The following is a 25144-nucleotide window of genomic DNA, read 5'->3' on the forward strand; positions in this document are numbered from 1 at the left end:
CCAGAAGGATTCGGCGTCTGCGCTGAAAAAATGGAGGATGGTCGCAAGACCAAATGAAGGATTGAAACTCTTCTGTGAAGCTCAAACAGTATCGGTATCATGCACCATGAAGACATTGGGAAAATTTCGCCACGGCCTCAAGCTTTTGCTCTGTCGATCTTGTTCTGCAGAGAATCTTGGATGCACATACTCTGCAGCTCTGTTAACACAATTGTCCAAGTATTTAAATTGGTGCTAAAGGGCTTATGCGAAATAGAAGGCCCCGCCTAAAAGATGGAATAGCTACCCTATAAGAGAAACACGGCTTTGTCAAATAATTTTTGTTCACGTACTTGCAGACTAGCTAGAATTTATTTCCATACGGGTACCGGAACCTCGACAAAATGGGTGGCGACACTAGCGCTGCACCTCTTGATCTCGAAAGATATCACCTTAACGAAATTCGACAACCTCATCGCAGCAGGGGAAATTATATAGGGCCCTTCCGATCCTGAATATGTAGAACATGATGGGTTTCAGGTAAGTTCACCCATAATTTACCAACAAGGCTGCAAGCAGATTGCTTATCAACACACGTACGTCACTGACGAACAGTTCGAATTCAGACTGGCACCAGCCTTGTTGAAAAAGCCAATTCTATCTCGCCACCTGGAAGAACCAAAGCTGTTGGGCCATTCGTCGACCCAGATCCGGATTTTGTGGTCGCAAAAATTGGAGAAACTCATACGTTGATATTTTCCAAGTTCTGCGTCCCCCGGCCGCACCTTGTGTTATATACAAACCAGTTCGAATTGCAGAGTGACGATCTTACAAAGTCGGATCTTGATTCGGCATGGCGAGTTTTGGAGGCGTTCCCGAAGACCCCATCGATGATGATATGCAGTTGTGGTGTGGATGCGGAATCCTCCCAGGGCCATAAACATATGCAGGTGTTCCCGAAACCTGGAGGCCGGGACTTCAAGCTATTTCCATGCCTGGCCAACCTTCCAGAAGGTTATAATAGGATCCTTAATTGATTATTTTATAGAACCTAAACTAATAGCTGATCCTTCTTAGGCGATGTTGTCACTGTACCAACTGTTCCTTATTAGCATTATATAATAGCACTTCTGTCGGAGACCTTCTGGAAAGATACAACACTCTTGTGGCTTTGGCTAAAACCTCTCGAGCATTGTAAAGGAACAGCTCATAATGTGGTAATGACAAAAGAATGGATTATGGTTGTTCCGAGAATGAGTAAAGGTATTGAAGGCGTTGGAGCAAACGCTGCGGGTATGATGGGAATGGTCTGGGTGGGCAGCGAAATTTCTGGGCAAGTTTTGGACCGATCGCTTATTTACAAAAGCTCGGGTACCATTATAATTCAGAGAACAGTTAGATTGAATTGCAATGTTACGTTAGGCACTAGCTACCATGATCTAGAACTAAGGAGCAGCCTAGTTGTCAGGCAAACATAGCCGTTGAAGTTAACTGCAATCAATGACTAGATTTTAGAATTAGAAAAGAAGTTCAAGTCGACAATAGTTATCGATATTTTCTGAATTAGTCTGGCCGAGGCATATATGCATAGCATCTGTATTGATGCCACAACTCAAAACCTATTTTTCAAACTACTAAGCCCTACCGTAGTAAGACTGCGAACGGTACACTAGAGAAAACCCTTCAGTGCATAGGTCCACGAGCAAAAAAAAGTGAGACGAAGGAAAACGCGAGTTTACCATACCGCGCATGAGGAATCAAGCCTAAGTAAAAAATGGAGCTTGCGAGCTCGCTTCTAACCGCGAAATGGGCAAGGAAAAAAAAAATCCACTAGCTTCAAGGTTACTCGAACCTTAACGATCTTGATGAGAGTGGGATTCGAACCCACGCACGGTTACCCGTACCAGGATGTCACTTGTTAAGGTATAGCCTTAACCTGGCGCCATAGACCAACTCGGCCATCTCACCGAAGTTTGTGGATGAATTGATGTCGTCTGAGTTCTCCAATGCATATATAAGACATCTACCGTTTTGACGCACAAATTTCACCTTAGATTCTCTTTCTCAGACTTGAACCTAATCTGCAAGGTATTCGCTGAGCACGTCCAAGAAACCATGATACCTTTTTTCTGGGTTTGTGGTCAAAAAAAACGAAAACGGGCGCATCTACAGACGGTGTACCGTCGAGAATAGCGGGCGGGTCGATAATTTTTTATGGCAGGGATTTTGTGTTGTCCCCCGTCGTATTTATTTTAGCGCCACCAAGCCGTTTCGGAATAGCGTGACATAAGGGAGCGCAAACCATCGTCATCACTCCACAGCCATCCCTCGAGCCCTTATACGCCTCTTCGACTCGTTACCTACCTTCTCCAAACACCTCGACGTCTTCTCCTCAGCCACTATTACGGTTTCACGAAGCTGCTATAGCTCCAAATCTAAAAGATTAGACAGCAGTACAGGATTCATAGGAATCTTGACTGTTAAGCCATCATGGCGACTCCTCCGCTGCTATAGTATGTGCCATTCCCTGCCTAACCCTTATGTCTGGACATGAAGCTTAGTGTTTGATAGTGCATGCGTCGCCCATCGCACAACTGTTCTCGCAGAATACACGCCATTCCCATCTTCCTCTAGGAATTCCTCATCCGTAGCCCAAATCGCCTCGGTGGTTCTTCCCAAAATCTCCCACGACCAGCCACAGAAACTCACCTACACATATGGCGAACATCTCATCAACTATGTTTCAACATCTACATCCGCGTCATCACTCACATTTCTCCTCGTCACTGATAAATCTGTAGCAAGGAAGACGTCATTCGGGTTCTTGCAGAAGGTCCAGGAAGCATTCGGTCTCAAATACACACCAGCAATGGTTGAAGATGCTCCTCCATATGGTTGCGCCGAGTTCAATAAAGTTCTGAAAGAACAGGTCCAGATCTATGCTGCTGGAAATGGAGAAGATCTTGGTGGAAACAATGCACGGAATGTTCAAGCCGAAATCGATGCTGTACGAGGGATCATGACAGAGAATATTGAACGGGTTCTGGAACGAGGGGAGAGAATTGATCTTCTCGTTGACAAGACCGATCGATTGGGAGAAGGTGCTCGGGGCTTTAGGGTTGGAGCAAGAAGATTGCGGAGACAAATGTGGTGGAAGAACATGAAATTGATGGTTCTTCTATGGGTTGTCATCATCTTCTTGATCTACCTATTCGTCGGCTTCGGGTGTGGCTTGCCTGGTAAGTTCCTTTGAATTTCTTCCATCACGACATTTGCGTCTTGTATGGAACTAGTATTAACTCTTTCTGTCACTAGGCTGGCAACGATGTATCGGAAAATCGAACTAACCAACCCATAAGTTGTGTGAGTGTCTTACTTTGTTGACGATTTGGTCCTTTGGGCGGGCTCGCTGTGGCAGGTTTAATGCATTTGTCGGAACACAGGCGTACAGCTATTCTTTTTCTACAGGACGGTATCAGGCATTAGTGTTTTAAGAACATCATTGGTTCTCTGCATTCTTGAGCGAATGATGTTTATGCGCATGGTTACTGTATCACTAGTTTCACTCATTCGTACGATCTCTCTTTATGATTTTTGAAAGTAATTTATTGATTTTTCTCACAAGTGCCTCTGCACAGCTGCCTAGTTCATTCTCAAGGTTTCGAGTATCGGTGGCAACTGGAGATTAAATGTATAAATCGACTAAGAATCGATAACTGGTGACTAATTGGCTTTCGAAACGCATACAGGTTCAAGAATAATAGGAAGGCGTGGCCATAACATAGCCCCTCCGGATTGGTGTGTATGGCTTAAAAACGACCGTAGTACCTTGACCTGGTAACAGTGGCGAGCTTGTGTAACACTCTCCGAGATGTGGATTATACTTATCTATCAGTCAATGGGTCTTTTCTTCCTTCTACAGCCAAGGATATATACACCCAAGGTATCTTTTCGGATCCCTTGTATTAAATTACTTTTTGCAGAGCAAGCAAGTCATGCATGATAATTTTCCGAGTTTCGGCCTCTTGACTGCTAATACTTGATGTCAGCACCTTCATATCTTTGTTCTGAGATCAGCTATAAGAGACAGTGTTATCAATTGGCTGGGCCCATGACTCGTTCTGGCCAGATATGCCCACCCATCCTGCATTTGTCGAATGATTAGGCAGCAGTATTAAAGTATTAATACGTATTATCCTGTGTCACGAAGGTTGGGATACCTGTGGAAGCTGTGTTGTCTACATAAAATACAACGTATTGAGATCTCAAGAAGTACTTGAGGGGTTATAAGTTCAAAAATATCAAATGCAATTATCTTGGCCATGTGCAAAACTGAGCTAGCAACTATCCGCCTTGCGCCTCAAATATAGGTTTGTATAGTCTAGTGATTACGACCATTGTCTTGTGCTTGATCATTATTAGGATCGCTCTCCGGCTAAAGTCTCGCCTTCAAGTTGTTTAGCGAAGAAGGCGCAGTCCTTTCACGAATTCCGATGCTCCGACCTCAACTTTTGCATCTCTCGAGCTCTCTCTTTGACCTATCCTGAGGCAGTGTCAGCAATCTCTGCTGCCTATCCCGTGAATTATCACGTTAAGGCCTCATGAGCATCTGCCCCAGCATGGCCTTAGCCAAGCCTGGCATGGCAAAGAGCCCCGTTTCATCGGCCGGGCTTCGAATTCGCGCTTCTAGGAGAGTGAGCCGAAAGCTTTGATAGTTTAAATGAATGAGCAAGTCCGCAGTTAGTTCAGCCCATGGAGCTTCATTATCTGCACTGCACCGTATGTAAGTTTTGGAGTCAACTTTGTTTTTTCGATCCTTCACCGGTGCACCCCCGCTCAGATCACAGTTGCATTCAACGTGGACCGGATGAGTTTGCGCTAGTTATCCATCCGCCCAACAACGCGGAGTAATTCCTGTGGCCCGGACCGTTCATACGTACAAGACTTTATCTATCCATACCTTAAATTTCTACAAGAAGTTAAGAGCTGCAAAAATGGGGATGGAAGATACCTGGTACGATTATTATCGGGGTCCGTCATCGGCCCCGATCTTCTCAGAGAAGCTAATACCAAAAGCCGCGAATTTGACTATCACTACCGCTTCTCCCGCACCGTTGTCACCCGCTCCGTCTGCCGCTTTTGATCAACATGCCGGAAGTAACTATGCGCCGACGTTAGTAAATAACGTCTGGAGGGAAAGTGATAGGAGGGCGGCAATAAAGGCAAAACATGTAAGGACAGAATGCGGCATACTTCTGCAGACCATGCATATGCACCCTTTTGAGCGGTGTTGCGAAACAGGAAATGTCCACTTATTTCTTCGTGGCTTTTTTGTATCTTTACTAATCTGGAACATGCATCTCATATAGGGACGAGAACGCCAACTCATTGGATTGATTCTTGAAGTTCTTTGTCAGATTGCCGGATTTACCTGTGCAATTGTATTCGGTATATGGGCTGTCAAGAGTTACAATGTTAGCGTTGTGGCTCTAAAAGTGCAGACCGTTGCGAACCAGTTAGCCCTACGAACCCTCTGTGCTGATGATCCGGTATGTTCCACACATGGTAGTTGGCAATTCCTTATTCTGAGCCTTCTGCTTACTTGAAACTTTTTTTTTTTTTTTGAAGACGCTTGTCAGTGGCCCTCATTCTGACCTTTGTACACGGGTACTCAAAGCCAATTCAGAAAATCTGTGGGATGCTAGCTATATGAGTGATCCCATGGATGGCACAGAGATCGCAGTTCCTAAACTGAGCCTTGGAGGCATAGTCGGTATAGTCGTTGGAAGTGTCGCAGCTATCCTCATTTGCAACATCATTTGGGCAGTCTGGAGGAGAAGGAGTATGATCATGCAACTAAACAGCCATGTGGGAACAGACCTCTCAAATCTTGAGTCTGGAAATGGAACCGGTCTGACGCCACATAATACCATCAATCAGCTTTATTCAAAGGCAAAATCGAAGGGTAAAACATGCACCAGCACGGTGGCCGTATCGTCGACACCGTATTCCGGGAACCCCCTCACACCGAGCACAACCCTGTCGACGAAGAAGCAGTGGTCACAGCCTTCGCACGTTTTGCAGATTTATTGATAAGCAGCAGAATGGATGTACGCTTGTAGTTTCTTTATTTGACTCCAATGTTTAATGCGAAAGCAGATCTGCAGTGGTGACGATAGAATCCAATCGAGATACCAGAGGATCTAGATCTCTGATCCTTGAAATGTGGTAAATCGAGATGTAGCTCTAATTTTGTGGTTGGAGTTCCGCCATAGAGCGGAGGCTCCAGGATGTTAGTCACCGCGCCACGATCAGCCCTCAGGCTGGTAAGTTCGAAACGCGAAGGGTAAGGATTAAACGAGGTGAATAGTCGAGCCGACCCAAAGCAGCGATCTACGGGCAGCCTATCGATAGACTCTATTGCTAAATCTTTGAATGTAGCCTAGTCCCTGCATTAACTCTGCATGAAACTATAGACTATAAGGGAATTTTCCGTGTGCCGTAGATGTATATGTACTGCGCAAAAGCTTAAGGTACAAACGTCCCGCTTTCCTAACACGAGGTCGGTACCTCGAGAATTTGCAACATGCAACGCAGATCCCGAATCGCATCGCCCGAAACAGCCCACAGTTCCATACAGAGTACCCATTCTTTTTTCCGGACTACTTACACAAAGCACCATCTAGAATCTCGGAGAAAGTTTTTCTGACAGGGTAGTTTACTCTATTTTATCCTATTCGTTCGTATTTACAGAAACCGTTCCTGTATAACCACACTTATCGAATCTGGTTCCTTCGGCCGTCGTGATCCATCGGGTCGTGGGTCAAGAGCCAATTTTTTCCAACATTGAACGATCGGCGATTGTGTACCCGAAAGCCGGACATATAAGAGTAAGATGATGTAGTACACGGAATAAAGGTAATTAACGTGAACACCGCATGTCTACGGCGTGGAGATATATATTATAGGCTTTTATATATCTCAGAGGATGAGGACGTGTCTTTATGAATGCTAGGAGCTGGGTAGACTTGCACAACGTCTATCACTCGGCTGTGAGTGGATAGGTTTCATTTGAGACGTGTCTAAGATTTCTTCCGTCGGAATCTGGACTTAGCTGCTTGCTAGGGTGAGCCTTTCGAGGCCGGGGGGATAGTTGAACGCGAGCCGCTAGTTTTCGGAGTTTTCAGAATCGGTCAACTTGGTTCGTTAGGGTAAATTATTTTGATATCGTAACTTGTACAGGGTATACGTATTTGGAGACTTGGAGGGTACTTTAAGTGTTCGATGATATATTTGTTATTGGTATATCGATGCAAGTTTCGCTAAAGTATATATACAAAAGGCAATGTGTTATTTGTAATCAGAAACTCCCGCTTTCCCAAAGGTATACATGTTCTTTTGTATGTACAAACGCAAGAAAACAAAGAAAATAGAATGCAATCCTTAAACCGACCTAACCTATCCCACAGATGATACTGACAAATGAAAGCAAAAAAAAAACAAAAAAAAAACAAAGGAAATTGAATAATAATTAACTCCAAAAGAGAATCGTTCTTTTTTTCGTAACAAATGGGACTCGTGATTGGTTTGGAGGGACCGTGGGTATCGTTTTATATATTTTGTTTGGGGTTTTTTATTTGTTCTTTATGGTTGATTTACCAGATCTCATCCTCATCGTAGAGCCTTGTGATGGCATCCTCGTAGTGATGATCCCGATCATAGTAACCGCTGAGGAATGTGGCATTTGACCTTTGCCTCTCGTGGTGTGGTGATGTTGGGGATGGAGGAAGAGAAGCTTGAATTGGAAATGGGTCGGATGGGATTGGAATAGAGGGTGAAGCTGTACGGGGCGATGGTGGTTCGGATTCTTCATCGGCCCTCAAGCTCAGATTCAGTCTTTCGGCGACTGCTGGTGGTAATGCTACCATTTGCTTCTCAACTTCCCCGTCAGGTTGTGTGACGGTGTACATGTACCATCGTCTATCAGTGAGTTCGTAGACTTGGCTTTGTCGCTTGTTCTGGTAGGAGCTTCCGGAGTTTCGACTCCTGATGCTCTTTGCACTCTTTGCGCTCTTGATAGAGAAGAGAGAAGGCCGTCTGGTTGCAGTCTTCTCGATCTTCTCGATCTCGCCCTTAGACGAGCGTCGGAAGATGGTCGGGATGCACGACATAATCATTTTGAAAGATGTCTTGATGTGGATGATATAGGATATAGTATTGAGGATTGTATACGCTTATGGAGCCACGAGATGACTCCAAAGCTAGGATATATAATGATATATAAAAAGGAGAAGGCTGCCTTTCTTGTTACTATCCAAGCTGTGCCGTCCAAGTCGGAGTTTTTTAATTGGTATTTTCGGTAGTATTTCACAGCTCAGCTGATTTGGTGTGATGTGATGAGGTGTGATGATGTGTGATGTGATGTGATGTGATGCGATGTTGTGATTTATTTAGCCTTGGTAGTTGAAGTGGTAAAATATAGAATGGTGAGGAGGAGAGATCAAGTGTGAACCCAAGGAAGCGGATGCTCGAACTTAAGTATCAACCCAGGAGAGAGATGGTGAGTTTATAACTCCTCAAGGAGACTCTGCAATGGGGATGGCCAGTGGAAAGTTATAGGAGGTGAGAGGCCAATGCTCGTTCCGAAAGTTTGGGACTGGGTCTCCTCCTTTCTAGGACCCCCTGGCGAGTGTGTGTGGGTCCACCTCTAGGCTAACTTGTTTCCTCCCACGCCTAGGCTGGAAATCTCTCATGAAGAAAAAAAAAAATCTTCCTTGTACAATTTTGACTCCGGTGAGGGCACGATTTCTTCAAGAGGGTCCTAACTCAAATGGGGGTCACTCTTCAGAAACCAGAGCTAGTGGACCGTTTCCTAGCGGTTCGGCGTAAGGAAACGGCCAAGCGGAGGAGGTGTGGGAGACGAGGGCAAGGGTCTACCAAATTGATGGCGCCTTGGCAGTTTATTCAGTGATAGTCATGAATTTCCGGTAACGCACGGGGATCGGCTTTGACTAACGGTCAAAGTATAGAATACTTTGTGTGCACTTTGTTTATTCTGTCCCCGAAGATTACTTTTCTTTTTACTTGTGTAGATGACAGTTATCGATAAATCCACCGTCGATGCATTCTGCAAGCCCCAGTATTCCGATATTAAATGTTGTTGGCTGCAGAATCTAGACTGCAATAATATCGCTTGTATACCCCCCCTTTTTTTCTACTGTGCAGCATGAATGACCCCCATTTAGATCTCGCTTTTGGTAACCTTAACAAAAATTAGCACCTGGTCAAATACCCTTGAACTGCATATGCACCCTCAATTCTGGTCCTTTGTTCAAATTGCAGCGCTAAAGGGTGCGGTGTTGTCCGTGGGATATCAGTATGAGGAGACGAAGTGGTGCCCCAAACTTGTGCCAGCTAATTCCCAAATATTCAGAAGGGAGGGGAGCCACAGTCCCGAGGAACCAGGAAGCCCATCCACTTAGCGGATCGCCTAGCAAACCATCCATGTTCGGGGAACCGGACAAACCCCTTTGTTGGGTCCGTTTCGGCGGACTCACAACCTCGGATCCACCAGGTATTCGCTAAATTCCTTAGCTCTCTGTCTCAGGACGGCAGGTGATGAAGGACTAATGGAAAAACTAGCCATTCGGGCTCTTTGTTGAGGGTTTCGCGTCAGAATATCAGCGAATGAGATTGAAGCGGAATCTCAATTCCTAGCGGGTGGAGCCACGGGGCGTTGCTCTTGAACCCGAACCTTGACAGAATGCTGGGATTCCTCGTTCAATTTGCATTTTGTCGGGCTCGATATTGCTTCAAGATTCGATCATGAGGTGAAATTTCTGTTCCAAGAAACGAATTCAAGAACCGGCACAAAGGTTGCCTCGAGTGGGCCGATATCAAGAGCAATATCAGAAGACAATGATCATAATACAATATAAAAAAAAGTGTCCCGTCAGTCTGGCCACCTCGAAACTTTGTCGTTGTTTGCATTGGAGAACAATGGTGATTGTCCTGGGAATGTGTTGCGGGGTCAGTCTAGGCCCTAGTGCCGATCCTGCCTAATGGAGAGATTCACCTCGCAGTGACAGCTATTCGTCGAGTACTCGAGTGGTCTTACCAGAGATAATCTAAATCGGCGTTGAAAGTAATTAGCTATGCATGGTCATATGAATAACCAAAGTTAATCTCAAAATAGCTGCTATTCTCGTCTTTCTTCTACCATATATCGCCTAGAAGGCCTTGTCGGAGCCTCGCTACAAAGTTTGCAAAATAGCCCGCTACTTTATCAACTAGTGATTGTTTTCCAAGCCGAATATTGGTTACTACCGGCATGGATCTTGTACTATTTTACGAACCAGAAATGGACCCTGTACTGTGTAAACACGTTTGGAATTCTATTGCCTCTAAGGTTTCTAAGATAGCGCCTATCCACACTGTTGGACCTCCAGGCCAGATAACATTATCGAACCGTCCCGCCTGGCTGGTGGTGGCGAGGCTTCCAGGTCTGTACATTCTTCTCTTAGCCCGGAACCAAGATCCCAGATCTCTGTCTCAGTGAGGCCCCAATCCCACCTATCAACTTGCATCGTTCCAAATAATTTATTTGCGAAGTGGGGACTACGTTTCCATAAGATGCAGGAGGCTGAGCATAAGAAGGACGTCTCGAGATCTAGACCCCCAATGCCCTATCAGAAAGGCTTGGTTCGCTTGCACCCTGATGTAATGGCTTCCTAATCTTTTCATAGGAAGTGCTTCCGACATGTAAGGGAGAAGTATCGTCATCTGGCAGCCAGTATTAACATACATACATCCTAGGGAACCCGCTGATATCGCGATTCTGAAGGATATGGTTCTTTTTTTTTCTTTTCAACGAAAAAATAAAATAAAATAAAAAATCCCAGATTATTTTCATAAATACAGATTGAATTCTCCTGTGACTGCACTTCCAAAAACGATGGCACCTGGGCACAAATACTGGTTGGCCAATCCGTAGCGACGGGGTTGGAATATAGTACTATACATAAAAATGTATTTTCACATCTTTTTGTTCTAAATGCTATCGCGGAAAAGCAGTCGACTTGTTTATGCCCGATGTTCTCATATCTGGTGGCTAAAGTTGATGTCATCAACGGAATATTGGATTTTTGGGGCTAATGATTATGTTCCCTCGGGATGTGGGAGCGCTCGTGGAGCACCGAACTAAGATGAAGTAGTGACTTTACGGTATATACGCAGAGAAAATAGCTATTGCATGTTTTAACAGCATCTAGAACCTCATACGCCCCAATCTGGGAAAAATTAATGCTAGCTGTACATGTATACATTTCTATGATTTCAGCTCTTAGAAATTTCTGTGCCGCAACTCTATTACGATGTTGGTTGCAACGTCGGAACAGAATACTATAGAGAGCAATGATCCGCCACCCAACAAGTAATTAATTCGTAAACCCCGAAAGCAATGGATATCAGCTCGCGGGTTCGGGATCATCTCGATCTCAAATGTGATGATATTCACAAAAATTTGGAAGTTGGGTTTAATTTACTCGAAGCTAGTTGGCCAACATTGGACATCGAATGGTAAAATAGACGAGTCGGTAATCGATCGCTAATGTCTAGCTACTTTAGATAACCAATTGCGCCATAGACGAAGACCCAGTGGAGAACGGTTAGTGTTCTGATGATCTTGCCGGATCTACAGATCGCCCACGCCTGCTGACGTGTTCGCTACTTTCAAAGCGAATGCTGATGTGTTCGTTGCTTTCAAAGCGAATGCATACAATTTCAAATCTTAAGATCTTAGAGGGCATTTCTGTGGCATATATATTCCATGGGAAAGATCTCTCGTTGAAGGACATCCCAAAGCCAAGTACATAACTAAATACGATATCTATTAACAAGCCTATACTTCCCACATATTACCAATTCACCCATATACCTACCAAATATTAGAGTTCAGTATTTCTCATTCGGCAAAATGTCTCTGGAGTCTGGACGCTATTTTATCCGGTCCAAATCCACACATTATGTTTTGGGACGACATTATGTCGAAGACCGGTCACTCTTACCGAAGAAGATTCTGGGTCTTTCCCAAACCGCAGGACCTCCACATTGGATCATTGAGAAAACCAGCGATGGCACATATCGCATGATGGTCCAGGGCACCTACACCGGGGTTATCGGCGACAAATTGTATGCTTTTCTGTTGCCGGAACCTGCACCTGTGGAGTGGATTCTCAAAGCCCACCCCGAACATGGTGAGAATATATATAGGTAAGCAAGCAATTTTGGGAGACCGCTCGCTCTGGGTTATTACCTTATTGAGCGAAGCTAACTTAGAGCAGTATTGAAACTAAGAGCGGCGAAGGCTGGACTGTCGAAGATCAGCCAGAGTCACAGGTCAGCATGAATTCGTACATGGCTCCTAATCCATTAACTACAAGAGAACTAACTGGCAAACTAGATCAATATTCACCCAGCTCAAGATGCTCCCAATCAACTTTTCGAGTTGGTAGAGACCACGACCTGGGATTAGCTAGCTATTGCAGGACTTTGCCAAGACCAATGAAGCCTTCTAGCCTTTTTCGGAACCTTTTTTTTCTTGATGTAAGGGAGAGGTTGGTTACGAGACAAGATTTCTATATAAAAGCAATGAGGTATGAATGTCTATTAGTTGAACTAATGATCCTGTGATATTCGCACAATTGTGGTGCCGCTGAAACGGTAGGTTGCAAAGTTTGAGGCGTGAAGCCCTAGCTTTGGGTCAGAGATGTGATGTATCACATAATGCCCACGAAAGAAAGGACAAGCAACCTTCAAAAAATGGGTAGCGGAAAGACGGATTTCATACTTTAACTCGCAGATTCCCGTCCCGAGCTATCCGCCCGCACCTAAACCGCCGCTTTCTGTGTAGTTAAAATGCGGCCCTGGAGAGTTTTACACCCAAAATTTCTTCCTGTAGCATGTCGAGAGCTCTGTCCTTGGTGTCACGTAATTCGTTCCTTTTTTTTCGCCAAATATTTCCCCGATTTCATCGTGGTCGGATGCGATGTTGGCTAGGTATTCCATGTAGATGCATAGGCTCTGATATCATATGAAGCAACCATACTCTCAGGCCCAAGTATCAATAGCAAACCCAGCTGCATGCAGCGAAATGCAGCTGGGATGGATTTAGAACCAATTTTTCTGCATCTTCAAAGAGGGCCTAATCTCAAAATATAGTTTGTATCTCCTTTCCGTATTTAGCCCAACAAAATACGACACATTGAGCTTAGACTGTTTCTTAAACATTGGACAGTCGTTTAGGCAAACGGAAGCAAGTCTCCAACCTTATGTAGACGCATAATACTGGTAGATACGTGAGATATCTCACTTAATAAATAGAGTTTACACTGATCTTAACCAGTAGGGAGTTTTTCCAAGAGATCTATGCAATTCCAGGCTGATCAACAAATTAATTTAGACTGTGCGTTAGGATTCTTGGGTTTCCGAGTTCTCATAGATGTGGGAGTTTTCTTACTAGATCCCTTAGGGAACAAAAAGTGACACCTGTATCTGAACCGTCGAAACAAGATCCAAACCAGAAGAATCCACATATGAGTTCTAATGTCACGAAAACGTAACTAAGAGTCCATTTGGATCTTGCCTTATAATTGTTTTATGATATATTTTCGAAGATTGTATTCATGTCACTCTTAAAGCCAATTGCTCTATTATTTTGAATGTCAGATACTTTATGCAATATCAAGTTTTCTTTGATATTCAGCTGAATAGCCATCTTATAGCCTCGAGATCTCAAGATCGAACTACTAGATAGCAGGTTTGCTGATACCATTACATGAAGCGAAGAATTTTTAACACTATAATTTGGAAAAGTCAATATACCGCACAATGTCACCCGAAACAGGCACCTACGTTATAACATCTAACTACTCGAACGGAATCGTAGGGAGGAATATTGCTAATGACGGAGAACAAATCTTCAGCCTATCCCCATTCTCCGACCCCCAAAAATGGGGAATCATAAAGTTCTGCGGTGGGTATAACCTTCGCCTTGAAGGAACTGAGACCGCCGAACTCAACGGTATGGTTTATGCCCTGACTCACGATCAACCTATGGCTGAAAGCTAGGATATCAAACCCCACGAGCAGCATGGTCCCAATGTGTATACGTGAGTACACACGCTTCCCTTTCGCAAATTCAAATCAATGCAGCTGCGACAGGACTAGGTTGCATTGCATGGCGCAAAGCTCACAGTCCCGCTATCCTCTTTGTAAACCAGTAGAATTGAGGAACTCGATGGTTTACTCGGCTGGGCTATGGCTGCTGGGGAAGCATTTGCACCGGTATGTTTCACCGCCCGACAAAAAAAAAGGCCGTTTCCTGGATGAAAGTGAGGGATTCAATTGCGAAATGCCGAATCTCCGAACCCTGATTGCTTTTATAAATCTCGGGTGCTGATTGTAAACTTACACTATCTAGATTTCCGTTCAGCCAATCGTCGCCACCAAAAGCCTTCCACCGCAATACTTGCCGCCATATCTTTTCCAGATAATGAAAGTTGAATAAGATTAAGATTCCAAAAATCGAAAGCAAGTGTTGCCTGATAAGTTAGTCAGCAGTAAAAAAGCAAGAGAAACATAAAGAAATTGTTTAATTGCTCAGATCTATAGAGGTTAATACTCTCTGGTTCTTTTGGTGGGCAAGAAACCTTAAATCGGCGCTTTTAGCACACTCTGGACAACCTCAAGTTTGACTAGTTCCTTGGGCCTAACTTCTTCGGGGAAAACTTTAAAATCTATAGTTGAGGAGACATGTATTGAGTAATTGCTGGCCCATGTTCGCTTGTAAACACGCCCTCGATTAGGACCTTTCGACACAAAACTATCCGGGTGACCGCGCAACGTCGCCCAGTTCGCCATCGCCTGCTCGAAAAGCAAAGCAAACGTTAAACTATAAATTCTACAATTGGCGTATGCATCGGGGACCCTGGTCCGTGTGCTGGAGGGTTCATACCGGGAAGCTGTTCCTCGAGTTGCAGAAAACTTGACCGGAATACATGTATACACGTGTAGATAGTGGAGCAACCTGCAATAAAAAGCACGTGTAGTCGTGCAGCAAAAAAGCCACAGCACCCAGAACGAAGGATTCCTTAAGTCAAGGGAAACCTTAATACGATGTTTGAAGACAGATTCGTAGATAGGCCCCCAATGCACCGTCTCAATCGGTCCTTTATTCGGTAACCGTATTACCTGTGCCGTCCTTTGGTTATGGTATAGACGACCTAGCCTCCCTTTGATTTACGGCGCAACACGTGTGTTCTCTGCTTTCCTTCCCAAGTCACAACACCGCCTGTGGACGAACTACGAAATGAATTTAGCTACGTTATATGGGGACCCTGCATGTATAGTACCCCGCCTGCATACAAGCATCGTTATATAACCCCATGCTTGCGGACTTCGTTGTCTCGATACTCAAGGTTTCGGAGTAATTCTAGGCGATTTCTTCGGCTCCAAGATGAATCGAGATACGAGTGGGATGCATTATTCAATTGGTGTGTGCCGTCGCATCTTAAGATGTCCACCGTTATACTCCAACGAGGATATCGAGATGGTCCTAATGAGAAAGTGGCTGCCACATGTACTATGGTCGTAGAGGTAAATTAAACCGGATCCACAGGTATTACGCTAGTCGAGCCCCCCAAAAGCAATTATATACACTTAATATGTAATATGCATCCCACTGCTTCGGATGGCGGCTTTACATCGGGCTGGCATCGAATTCAGTAATTCTTGAAGATAAGACGTTGGAATAGCGTCCTAGGCCTCTATAACATAATTCCGGAGCTTGTTATATAATGGAGTTTTATTAAATTTGTACTTATTCTGTATATAATCATTTATCTAATTTTATATAGATTTAGTTGGATTTAAATCTGGGTTAAATGTAGACTATATGTCAGGAGACGTTCTCCTAGACGTTCGTCCCACGGAGTGTGGTATCCGAAATACCACACGACAACACACGTAAGCACGACTGCCGACGACAGGCTTCGAGATAGGTAGTTATAAGCAGAACTGTAGATTCCTCATGTACATAGAATGTGTATATATAGCCACCCTCCAGTGACGACTTGAATCGGCACTGGATAATCGAAGTTGATTCTACCACTTAAGATACGCCGCATCACGCCTCGAGCACCCACGACAAGCTTAGACACACATCGTAGCTTGACACTATATAATTAATTTGATCTTGCGTTTAATGAAATTCTTAATTGTAGAATTTATAATGCGTCTAGGGGTATTATCTTTTATTAGAATTGAAATTTTTTTTAAAAAATTAAGTTATAGAGCTTGATCTAGCTGTCTATAATAAGTACTAAGTGAAGCTGGTAGCTTACTTTATTGATTATACCCTATTTTTTCTAGAATATGCTAGGTTTCTTCTATTGGCCTGCAAAGTTACTTGTCATGCGACGGTTTGAGGTTCGCCGTTAGACCACCACGTTGGCAAAAAACGCTGGAACTATCGAGTGCACACTCAATTCCTCAAATTCTATATAAACGGATTTTTGGAGTCGAACCCGGTCCTGTCTGGCCGTCTCGTTACATTACTTTAGAATATTTCGCCCTTTTTTGTGTTTGTATTTCTTAATTATATAGGTAGGATTAAACTTTTTTTCAGGCTACTTAATGACATATAACTTCGTATGATAACTGCCAGTTACTTATGTTTTGTCTATTTATAAAACCTGTGCTTATTGCTTTGGAGTCCAATTCTTATGTTCTAGCGCCTATTGTAGTCTAGTTTGCTTATTCTTTTCTAAGATTGGAGGTTTTACTCAAGCTATTTGTCTGCGAAATTTTAGGTAGTAGAGAGCCCGTTTTATAAGTTATTTACTATATAAACCATTAAATAATTTAATAGATAGCTATAGAAAGCTTATTCTACAGTCAACCTGAGACCTAGTAACGTAATTCACTAGTTCTTCTTTTTCCTTGGGCGTTATAATGCGGGGCCTGCCTGGCCTAAAAGCAGTAGTAGTGCTATTCGCTCGAATGACAATGCAAATTTAATATTTAATAAAACCTGTTATAACTTCGATAATTGCCAGTTTGATCTCAGCATCATTATAAAGGATTCTAATCCACTAGCGTTCTGCGGTCGTTAATTATTTAGTTCCAGCAGTACCCCAGGGGCGAGGCATAGTGAATCCGTCGACATAACAGTAAAGTATTGAGGTTTACAGACTCCAGTTGCCAGCTGCATGAAAATATTTATTTTTTGTTGTTGGGTCCTACAGGTACATTACAGGGTTTTTTTTTTTTTTTTTCGCTCGCAACCATAGTATATGTATTTCTAAATCTATTATTCAAATTCACATGTTTTCGAATTCTTATTAATTTCCTCGACTTTAATAATTCAAACAGGCAAATTCGGGAGTTGGGATTCGTGACGTGTTAGTCGTTCGTCGCATTTGCTTGCCTCAGTTCGTGATTATCACAGATTCAGGCGTCCGGCCCGAATAATAGTTACACGAGTTCTCGGCTGACAAGCGATCGCCCGCCAAGGGGCCGCTTGCGGAGAAAACAGGAGAGAAGATGAGGGATTAACATCCCTTGGCTGTAACATTATAACATTATAACATCACAGCGCTACCAATATTTTCATAGATGGTATATTCGATCCTGGCTCGGTATCTTGTCAAGTATTTGTTGGATGGAATTCTTTGCTAAGAACAGTAAATTCTGGCAAAACTACCCCGTCTTTTAGAAATTTGCAACGAAAAAAAAAATAAAAAAATAACGTTACCAAGCTGAATGAGCTGGTATAATGTTATCATGACGCGATATTGGCTGTTCTTCCCGCCCTTCCTTTCAGATAGTAGCTGTTCCATCTATTGGACTGGGGAAGATGTTACATTGCAAAATAATGATGAATCTGGCGCAATTACAGCTATACGATGTGAAATCGAGGAATTCATAAGCTTATTTGCATCGATCGGGAGGAAGATATAATCCATGCTCCCGTGCCAACAATACCCTCTTGTCGTCTCCTTTCCGGATAAAAATTCAACGAACACGTATATATATGAAGCCCTTGCTTACCCCTTCATCCTCGCATCCTTTTCAGCTTTAATCCGCCTCACAACTGAATAGAACGTCCGAACGTGGAATTTAAGTATTTACAACTGCACTCTCGAGATCTCTACGATCACGAATATTAAGTAGAATATTATCAAAATGCCACCAGCATATGATCAGGCACCAATTATCCAAAGCGGGACATACATTATCACCAGTGTTTCTACTGGCCTCAAAGTTTCCCGAACCCCTGCCGAGGATAAATCCCTTCTTCCAAAGAAAGTTGTTATTCTTCCAGCTAAGGAAGAGGCATCTACGGTATGTTGACCTCAGTTACCCCTGTGCATCCTGTCAGGCTGGTGATTTTGGCTATAGGCGAGCATTGTAGTTACTGTATGATAAGCTAACTGGTTCATTTGAATAGTGGGAAGTCACGAGGAACCGCGATGGAACCTACACTTTAAAAAATAAAGGCAGCCCTGTTGTCGAAATCGAAGACAAACTCTTCGCCCAATTAACGGGTCCACCACTAGAAACTCGCTGGAAAATTTCTTCGGTATACTGGCAGGGCACCGATGAGTGGATGTAAGTAACCTCAATGCTGACCCTTTTTCAATTAACCCGTGAGCTTAAAAAAAATGATCATATAGCATTGAAAACCCTTCCGGCACCGACGGGTGGCTACTTGACGACAAGACTGGACCTGCAAAGGAGTACAAACAGGTAATTTATATTTAGGCACACCCATGTTACTTATTTTGTGTAACCAGGCTAGCACATGGCTAACTTCCACACCCCCACGTTCGCAGATTGACGTCGGACCATTGATCGCAGCGCTTTCCCTTCCTCCACAATATCCTGCATATGAACGGTTCCGTTTTACGAGGGTTAGGGCGACTGTTGGATAGGCGCTATTTAGGAAAGTGGAATGGCTGGGGTATATAGTTAGCAAATGTCTTTGTATCTATATTAAGATATTTGAGTACTCTGGCTTGGTATTATATATCATTAATTGCGCTTGCTTTGTATTTCTGGTGACATGACGCTATCAAAATCTAATGGGGCATATATACACCGAAAGTGGGTAAGGATATCAGAACCCGAGTTGATTGGCCTAGTTGGTAACAGCTAGGATTTGATTTCGATTTAAATGCACGCCACATTTATATATATTGGGTGGTAATCAGGGAGTCCACCAAGCTCCCACTTCAAGTCTCACAAGCATCACAAGGTTCTTTTTTTGCACTTTTATTTTGCCGAACATATTTTTTCTCACATAACAGCCTGTGGTCTCGTACCAGCAACTAACAGATAGTAAGAGAGGGGTGGACCATATGATTTCGTGTCTGTCACGTAGTCCCGGTTTCATCGTCCAAACTCGTCAGTGCTGCTGAGCTATAGACGTGTACTGGACAAAAGCACTTATATGATTACTGTATATTCTCTTTTGACAGCTAGAGACTCTACATAAGGCAAGTAGCTCTTGAGTGAGCCTTACTTGGGAGTAACGCTGGGTATAGTATTCGATCTGGACTGGTTCTGACAACCATACCACGACAATTTCCAAGCTTCAAAACGTTTGAAATCACCACAAGCGCTACCGACTTAGTCTGACCATACGTGTAACAGGTATTTGTCGTTCACTGCAATAGGCTCACGTTGAAAAACGAATGGATGGCAGGATCTAGGCCTTCGCTTCTGTTCAATTGGATTAATCGGAGGAGTAAATTTAACATCATTATGCACTATCAACTCCACTGCTGCTAAACCGCGGCATTAGCTCTCAAATATACTTCATATCTTCGCCAATATCACAATGCCGCCTAATCCTCGGATCCTAATGCCGAACCTAGGTTCAATATCAATCCCCCAAAACAACACACGCTCCCTTCCAAAATCCAACAGCACCTTCCAAACCCGGTTGCACCCGTCCAAATCCCTGTCCACCCGATTAGTCAAAGTCAAACCGACCCTTGCGAAGCAAGAACATGAACCATCCTCTACACCTGCCCCCTCCAAACAAGCTTTTTTACTCTTTCGCTTCACCAACTTCCTTGGACCTTCTTTTGGCAGGAAAACCCCCGGCGAAGAAGGGCTGCCTAGCCACTATTATCCTCCCTCAAGCTATCAACGATGTCTACGATTCCCCGACTAATCATCTTCCAGAAGCCGCAGGTGTGGAAAGGCTTAACTCTTAGTTTAAATGCAATGGGAGGCCGTCAGATCCGTTGACCGGGGTATTTAGGGTGCATTTACGCATGCGCCTGGATTACACACCTCCCATATTCGACCTATATACCTTCAGACGACCTGAATTCTTGAGTTCGCCCCAGGCGTTCGAAAGAAATGTAATGCAGGAACCATGATCAATGCATTCAAAGCAATGATATCCCGGATTTTTCAACAAAGTCTCTGATATCACCGATATCGCCCGGCTATCCTACAGACCTCCCCTCTCAGACACAACTTATCCAAATCAGGCAGCTGTGAACCTCATAACCCCATCCTATCATGTAAACAACCCGGCTGTCTGCAGGTCATAAACGTGGTCCACCTATAGACTAATTCTTTCCAGCTGGAGAAAGTAACATGGGAGAAGAAGCGAACCCCCTTGCTCGATTCAGGCAATATGGAAACCGGCGATCTACGTCAAGTAATTGATTTCCTAAGTATCTTTACTCAATTTTTGGAGGAAAGATAAGGCATGTGGTAGGGGGGAACCATATCGTAGGAACACTTAGCAAGATAAAACAGGATGGAAGGATATATAAATAATCTCTAGCTTTCCCACCGTATTGGAAGTCGGGAAACAAGCCTTTTTCGTTTTCTATGTCAAGCTTCGATAGTATTTAATTGCGAAATATCAATTACCTATTATCATCCTAGCCGGACTCCGAACCATAGATCCATAGAAAACCTACCCCATATTTCTATCGATAAAAACAATGAAGGCATCAACCCTCCTAGCTCCCCTCCTCCTATCCACAGGAGTCTACTCCTGGGGTCCCATGGGCCATGCTACAGTCGCCTACATTGCCCAACATTACCTCGACGGTGCCGCGAGGATCTTAACCTCCCACCTCCTCTCGGGGTCTTCGCTCCCTGATATCGCATCGTGGGCTGATAGCTACCGTTATACCGATGGCGGCGCCTTTTCGTCCGTATTCCATTATATTGATGCTCATGATCAGGTTCCTCATAAGTGTAATATTAAGATGGAACGTGATTGTCCGCCCGAAGGGTGTATCGTTACTGCTATTGCCAATTACGTATGTACTATATCCCACCCCCTCTTCAAAGCCATTGGTTAACATAAGATGTAAAAATGACAGACCGAAAGAATCTTAAACGACGACCTAACACTCGCCGAACGCGCCGATGCTCTAAAATTCGTCGTTCACTTCATTGGCGACGTTCAGCAGCCTCTTCACACTGAGAACCTCGCTGTCGGTGGAAACGAAATCCCTGTTTTCTGGGGAAATGAGAGTGTAAAGACTAATCTTCACGCTGCTTGGGATCGCAACAGTATGTTCCTTCTGATTTACATTCTAGAAGAGCAAAAGGCTAATATATTTGGTGATAACTAGTCCCAGAAACCCTCGCCGGCGGCTCCACCATCGCCACCGCCTCATCCTTCGCAGACTCCATCATCCAAGACCTCGAAACCGGCATCTACAGCACCCTAAAGACCGAATGGACCTCCTGTGGATCCATCAAGCGCGGCATCGGCTGTCCAAAGGCTTGGGCTCAGGATGCTAACAGGATCGTTTGCTCTGACGTCCTACCAAACGGACCGGAAGAAGTCCAGAACAAGGATATCAGCGGAGCTTATTACGAACGAAACAAAATGATCGCTAGACAACAGATTGCGAAGGGAGGGTATAGATTGGGTTTGTGGTTGAATAAGATTGCTAAGGCGGAGCAGTTGAAATGTAGGGCTTAGGGTTCAGGTTGGGCTGTATATGTGTGCGTGTGGTTTGAGATACCCGGGAAGCTAGGTGTTTTGTATATTCTGTATATGAGACGAACGTTGTATATAATTTGTGTTTATTTTTGCATCTAACGAATTGGATTGGCTTTTGCTTAATGCGACAGGAAAGATGTTACAATTCAGTTGTATTGTCCTAACTAGGATCGGGATTCTAGAAGAGCGGATGACAGAAAGACAGACAGACAGATAGCCTCATTCTCGCCATAAACTCCGTCTAGAGTAAAAAAAAGGGATGCATGAGTAGTATACACGAAAGCACCCATATCTAGTTCGTGCGACAAATATCTACCTGAAGTCTAGAGATACCCTTTAGCCCAGGAGCTCGATCTAAATAAAATAAAAAAGAGAGAGAAGGGGGGAGTTGTTGGTATATAGAGAACGGAAACAGAGTCATCAGTAAAGAACGAGTCTACTCCTTGCCCCAGGTCAAATTGAACCTCCCCTTCGCCGGCTTATACTCCTTAATCAACGTGGGAACCTCCTCAACCGAGTTCGCCACCTTGATGATACTACCACAATCACCAACAACAAACTCCTCCTCGACAGTTTGTTTGATCCATCCAACAATCCCATCCCAAAATCCATCGACATTGAGCAAGATTATGGGCAAATCGTGGATTCCGAGTTGGTTCCAGGTAACGATCTCGAAGAGCTCTTCGGCTGTACCGTATCCACCTGGGAGGGCGATGAAGGCATCTGCTTCTTGAGCCATCATACGCTTTCGGGTGTGCATGTCTGGAACGACGGTGTGGATCCCGTAGTGGTGGGATTCGGCAGAGGTAATGGAGAGGTTTTCTTGCTCTTTGGCGGAGAGGGGGGATGGGATCACGCCGTGGACGGAGTGAGGACCGGAGAGCGAGACCAAGGTCTTGGAGACTTGTCCCATGATGCCGGCTAGTTTGGATAGGTCAGAATTTGAGCGAAGCGAAAGTAGATAAGAGGTAGGAAGGGAGCTTACTAGTACCGCCACCGTAGACGAGGTTCCAGCCTTGGTCATGGAAGACGTGGGCGAGGTCGGAAGCTGCATTGATGTATGCAGGGTTCTTTCCAGGCTTGCTGCCGCAGCTGTTGTGTAACAAACAGTCAGTATCTAGACCAATGCACGTCAACATGAAGGATGAAATGAAGAAGAAAACTTACAAAACTGCGACAGTGAAGGGCTTAGCTTTCTCGGTCCCAGTCATGATCTGGATTTGAGGCATTGCGAACGTCAATTGATACGTAACTATCGATAAGGGTTTTGATACGTGACAATACGAAAGAGAGCAAGAGCTAGATAATAGCTAACTAAGTGCCGAGAAAGGAAGAAGGAGGTTATCTTACGATTGTGGTAGCTGCGATAAGGATGGGTATTTATATTCCAGGGGCCGGCCGAGAGGTCGTGAGGAGGATGAGTGGGAGGTTGTAGTAGTTGTAGGTGGCGCTTGATTCAGAAGAATAGTTGTGTCAGGACAGGGAAGTTAAGGGTTCAGGTGTGTGACGTTGAAATGCAACGCTTCGAAACCCGAAAACGATAGCGAGGCGGCGAATCGATCCAGTGACTGGGAATGTTGGTGATAACTTGATAACGTATATAACTATACTATTACAACTGATACTAGGTATATTATTTAAGAGACGGGAAGCAGTGCAGCGGCCATAGCTGTGGTTTTGGATATGCCGGATGACTCCTTTCTTGTTGATTGGGCTGCATTTTGCGGGAGGAGCTCGAAGGAGTCTAAGACGAATCTGGAGCTGGCTAGATGCGGGACAGCAATTGCGATTCTTCCGACTAGTGCAGTTCCTGTTGCTTGATAGTAATTGAATCGACTGGATCTCGATCAAATGATCATGAAGAGAAAAGTTATATGTATGTTAAGCTGTTAAGTTGAGTTAAGTTGGAGAGAATCAGATATTAAAGCCAACGCCAACAACTCCAACTTAATACCTATTAGTAATTAACAGACGGATTCCGCGCGCTAAGAAATGGCGAGATTCGCGGGGAAAAGCCGAGGGTCTTTGAATGCGCAAGCTCTGCTTAAGCTTTACTCACATCGGTACCAATTGATCCTCGATAGCGCAGCTGGCACTAATATAAAAAGATACATGCATGATTCGGCCTAGCCGGGACGGTTTTGACAGCGGATCGAGTCGTATATAAAATTATGTATTTGGAATCCAACTGAATTCGAATTCAATATTCAGCTGAAGATTCCAATCGAAATCGAATTTAACTTAAGCGGTAACGTCATTCCGAAATACAACAAACCTCCGCCCAACAACGCAGTCCTGCAGCTGTCACTTTAACGTGCTTTTGGGTCTTTGGATTGTCTCAAAATTCAATCTTAACCACCAACTTGACTGAAGGAGAATAGATACTTAGTTCTCAGGTAAGCAGCTACTTTGAAATCTACCAATACCAGCCTCGAACCCGGGGACTCCGGAGGATTGACGGGATAAGTTAACGTCTCAGACTGCTTCAAAAAAAGAATGCCATTCTACCAAGTCTTCCACTCTATCGACCTCTCCCCCTCCCAAAAGGACTCACTCGCCCAAACAATCACGAATGCCCATTCCGCCGCGACAGGGGCCCTAAAACTATTCGTCCACATCGAGTTCTACCATAACACCAACCCTTTTCAGTACATTGGTGGCCTACGCCGTCCTAACAACAAAGTCATCGGCTGGGTTCGACCGCGTGGCGAGGTTGGCGAAAACCTCATGAAAGAAGTCGCTGAAGAGATACAGGAGGGTTGGGATAACACTGTTGGTTCTGAAGGCGAAAAGGAACTTTCGGCGTTATGGATTAACGACACTATGCTGACTGGGGTTGAGTTTGGAGCCATTTTGCCACGGGTGAGGGTCTACTTCGTTCCCGATCGTTCATGTGCAAAGTGAAACGTTGGTAGCGAATTATGCTTGTGCAGCATGAATGCATTTGTTAAAACTGTTGGATGTTGCTAATCTGGTTATATATTCGTTTGTCCAGGCCTTTGAAGACCAAGCCTGGTTCGAGGAGCATAAGACTGAATTCCAGGACAGAGCAAGAAAAGGTGATGAACTCTTCATCGAGGCTATTCAGGGTAATATCATCGATAGGTCTTCTTAAGT

The 25144-nt window shown here is 44.2% G+C and overlaps 8 protein-coding genes across 8 annotated transcripts; 6 read left to right on the forward strand and 2 right to left on the reverse strand.

Moving 5' to 3' along the window:
- Positions 1 to 2469: 2469 nt before the first annotated feature.
- On the forward strand, positions 2470 to 3326 carry DFL_007521 (uncharacterized protein; the record flags this gene model as incomplete). Its single annotated transcript, XM_067637116.1, has 3 exons — positions 2470 to 2492; positions 2551 to 3218; positions 3295 to 3326. The coding sequence occupies 3 exons, from the start codon at positions 2470 to 2472 to the stop codon at positions 3324 to 3326; spliced, it is 723 nt and encodes a 240-aa protein (XP_067488664.1).
- A 1647-nt stretch (positions 3327 to 4973) lies between these two features.
- Positions 4974 to 6072, forward strand: DFL_007522 (uncharacterized protein; the record flags this gene model as incomplete). The annotated part of the gene is made up of 3 exons (XM_067637117.1): positions 4974 to 5210; positions 5349 to 5528; positions 5608 to 6072. The coding sequence occupies 3 exons, from the start codon at positions 4974 to 4976 to the stop codon at positions 6070 to 6072; spliced, it is 882 nt and encodes a 293-aa protein (XP_067488665.1).
- A 1562-nt stretch (positions 6073 to 7634) lies between these two features.
- On the reverse strand, positions 7635 to 8156 carry DFL_007523 (uncharacterized protein; the record flags this gene model as incomplete). Its single annotated transcript, XM_067637118.1, has 1 exon — positions 7635 to 8156. One exon carries the CDS (start codon positions 8154 to 8156, stop codon positions 7635 to 7637), a length of 522 nt encoding a protein of 173 aa, XP_067488666.1.
- Positions 8157 to 11953: 3797 nt separating this feature from the next.
- On the forward strand, positions 11954 to 12511 carry DFL_007524 (uncharacterized protein; the record flags this gene model as incomplete). The annotated part of the gene is made up of 3 exons (XM_067637119.1): positions 11954 to 12249; positions 12321 to 12375; positions 12440 to 12511. 3 exons carry the CDS (start codon positions 11954 to 11956, stop codon positions 12509 to 12511), a joined length of 423 nt encoding a protein of 140 aa, XP_067488667.1.
- Positions 12512 to 18222: 5711 nt separating this feature from the next.
- DFL_007525 (uncharacterized protein) lies at positions 18223 to 18971 on the forward strand (the record flags this gene model as incomplete). The annotated part of the gene is made up of 4 exons (XM_067637120.1): positions 18223 to 18381; positions 18488 to 18648; positions 18714 to 18786; positions 18873 to 18971. 4 exons carry the CDS (start codon positions 18223 to 18225, stop codon positions 18969 to 18971), a joined length of 492 nt encoding a protein of 163 aa, XP_067488668.1.
- Positions 18972 to 21008: 2037 nt separating this feature from the next.
- DFL_007526 (uncharacterized protein) lies at positions 21009 to 22006 on the forward strand (the record flags this gene model as incomplete). Its single annotated transcript, XM_067637121.1, has 3 exons — positions 21009 to 21332; positions 21396 to 21588; positions 21651 to 22006. 3 exons carry the CDS (start codon positions 21009 to 21011, stop codon positions 22004 to 22006), a joined length of 873 nt encoding a protein of 290 aa, XP_067488669.1.
- Positions 22007 to 22463: 457 nt separating this feature from the next.
- On the reverse strand, positions 22464 to 23747 carry DFL_007527 (uncharacterized protein; the record flags this gene model as incomplete). Its single annotated transcript, XM_067637122.1, has 5 exons — positions 22464 to 22948; positions 23013 to 23119; positions 23195 to 23241; positions 23378 to 23388; positions 23723 to 23747. The coding sequence occupies 5 exons, from the start codon at positions 23745 to 23747 to the stop codon at positions 22464 to 22466; spliced, it is 675 nt and encodes a 224-aa protein (XP_067488670.1).
- A 776-nt stretch (positions 23748 to 24523) lies between these two features.
- DFL_007528 (uncharacterized protein) lies at positions 24524 to 25142 on the forward strand (the record flags this gene model as incomplete). Its single annotated transcript, XM_067637123.1, has 2 exons — positions 24524 to 24889; positions 25023 to 25142. The coding sequence occupies 2 exons, from the start codon at positions 24524 to 24526 to the stop codon at positions 25140 to 25142; spliced, it is 486 nt and encodes a 161-aa protein (XP_067488671.1).
- Positions 25143 to 25144: the final 2 nt, after the last annotated feature.

Source organism: Arthrobotrys flagrans (genome assembly GCF_004000055.1).
Source record: "Arthrobotrys flagrans strain CBS H-5679 chromosome Unknown unitig_8, whole genome shotgun sequence".
Taxonomy (NCBI): Eukaryota; Fungi; Ascomycota; class Orbiliomycetes; order Orbiliales; family Orbiliaceae; genus Arthrobotrys; species Arthrobotrys flagrans.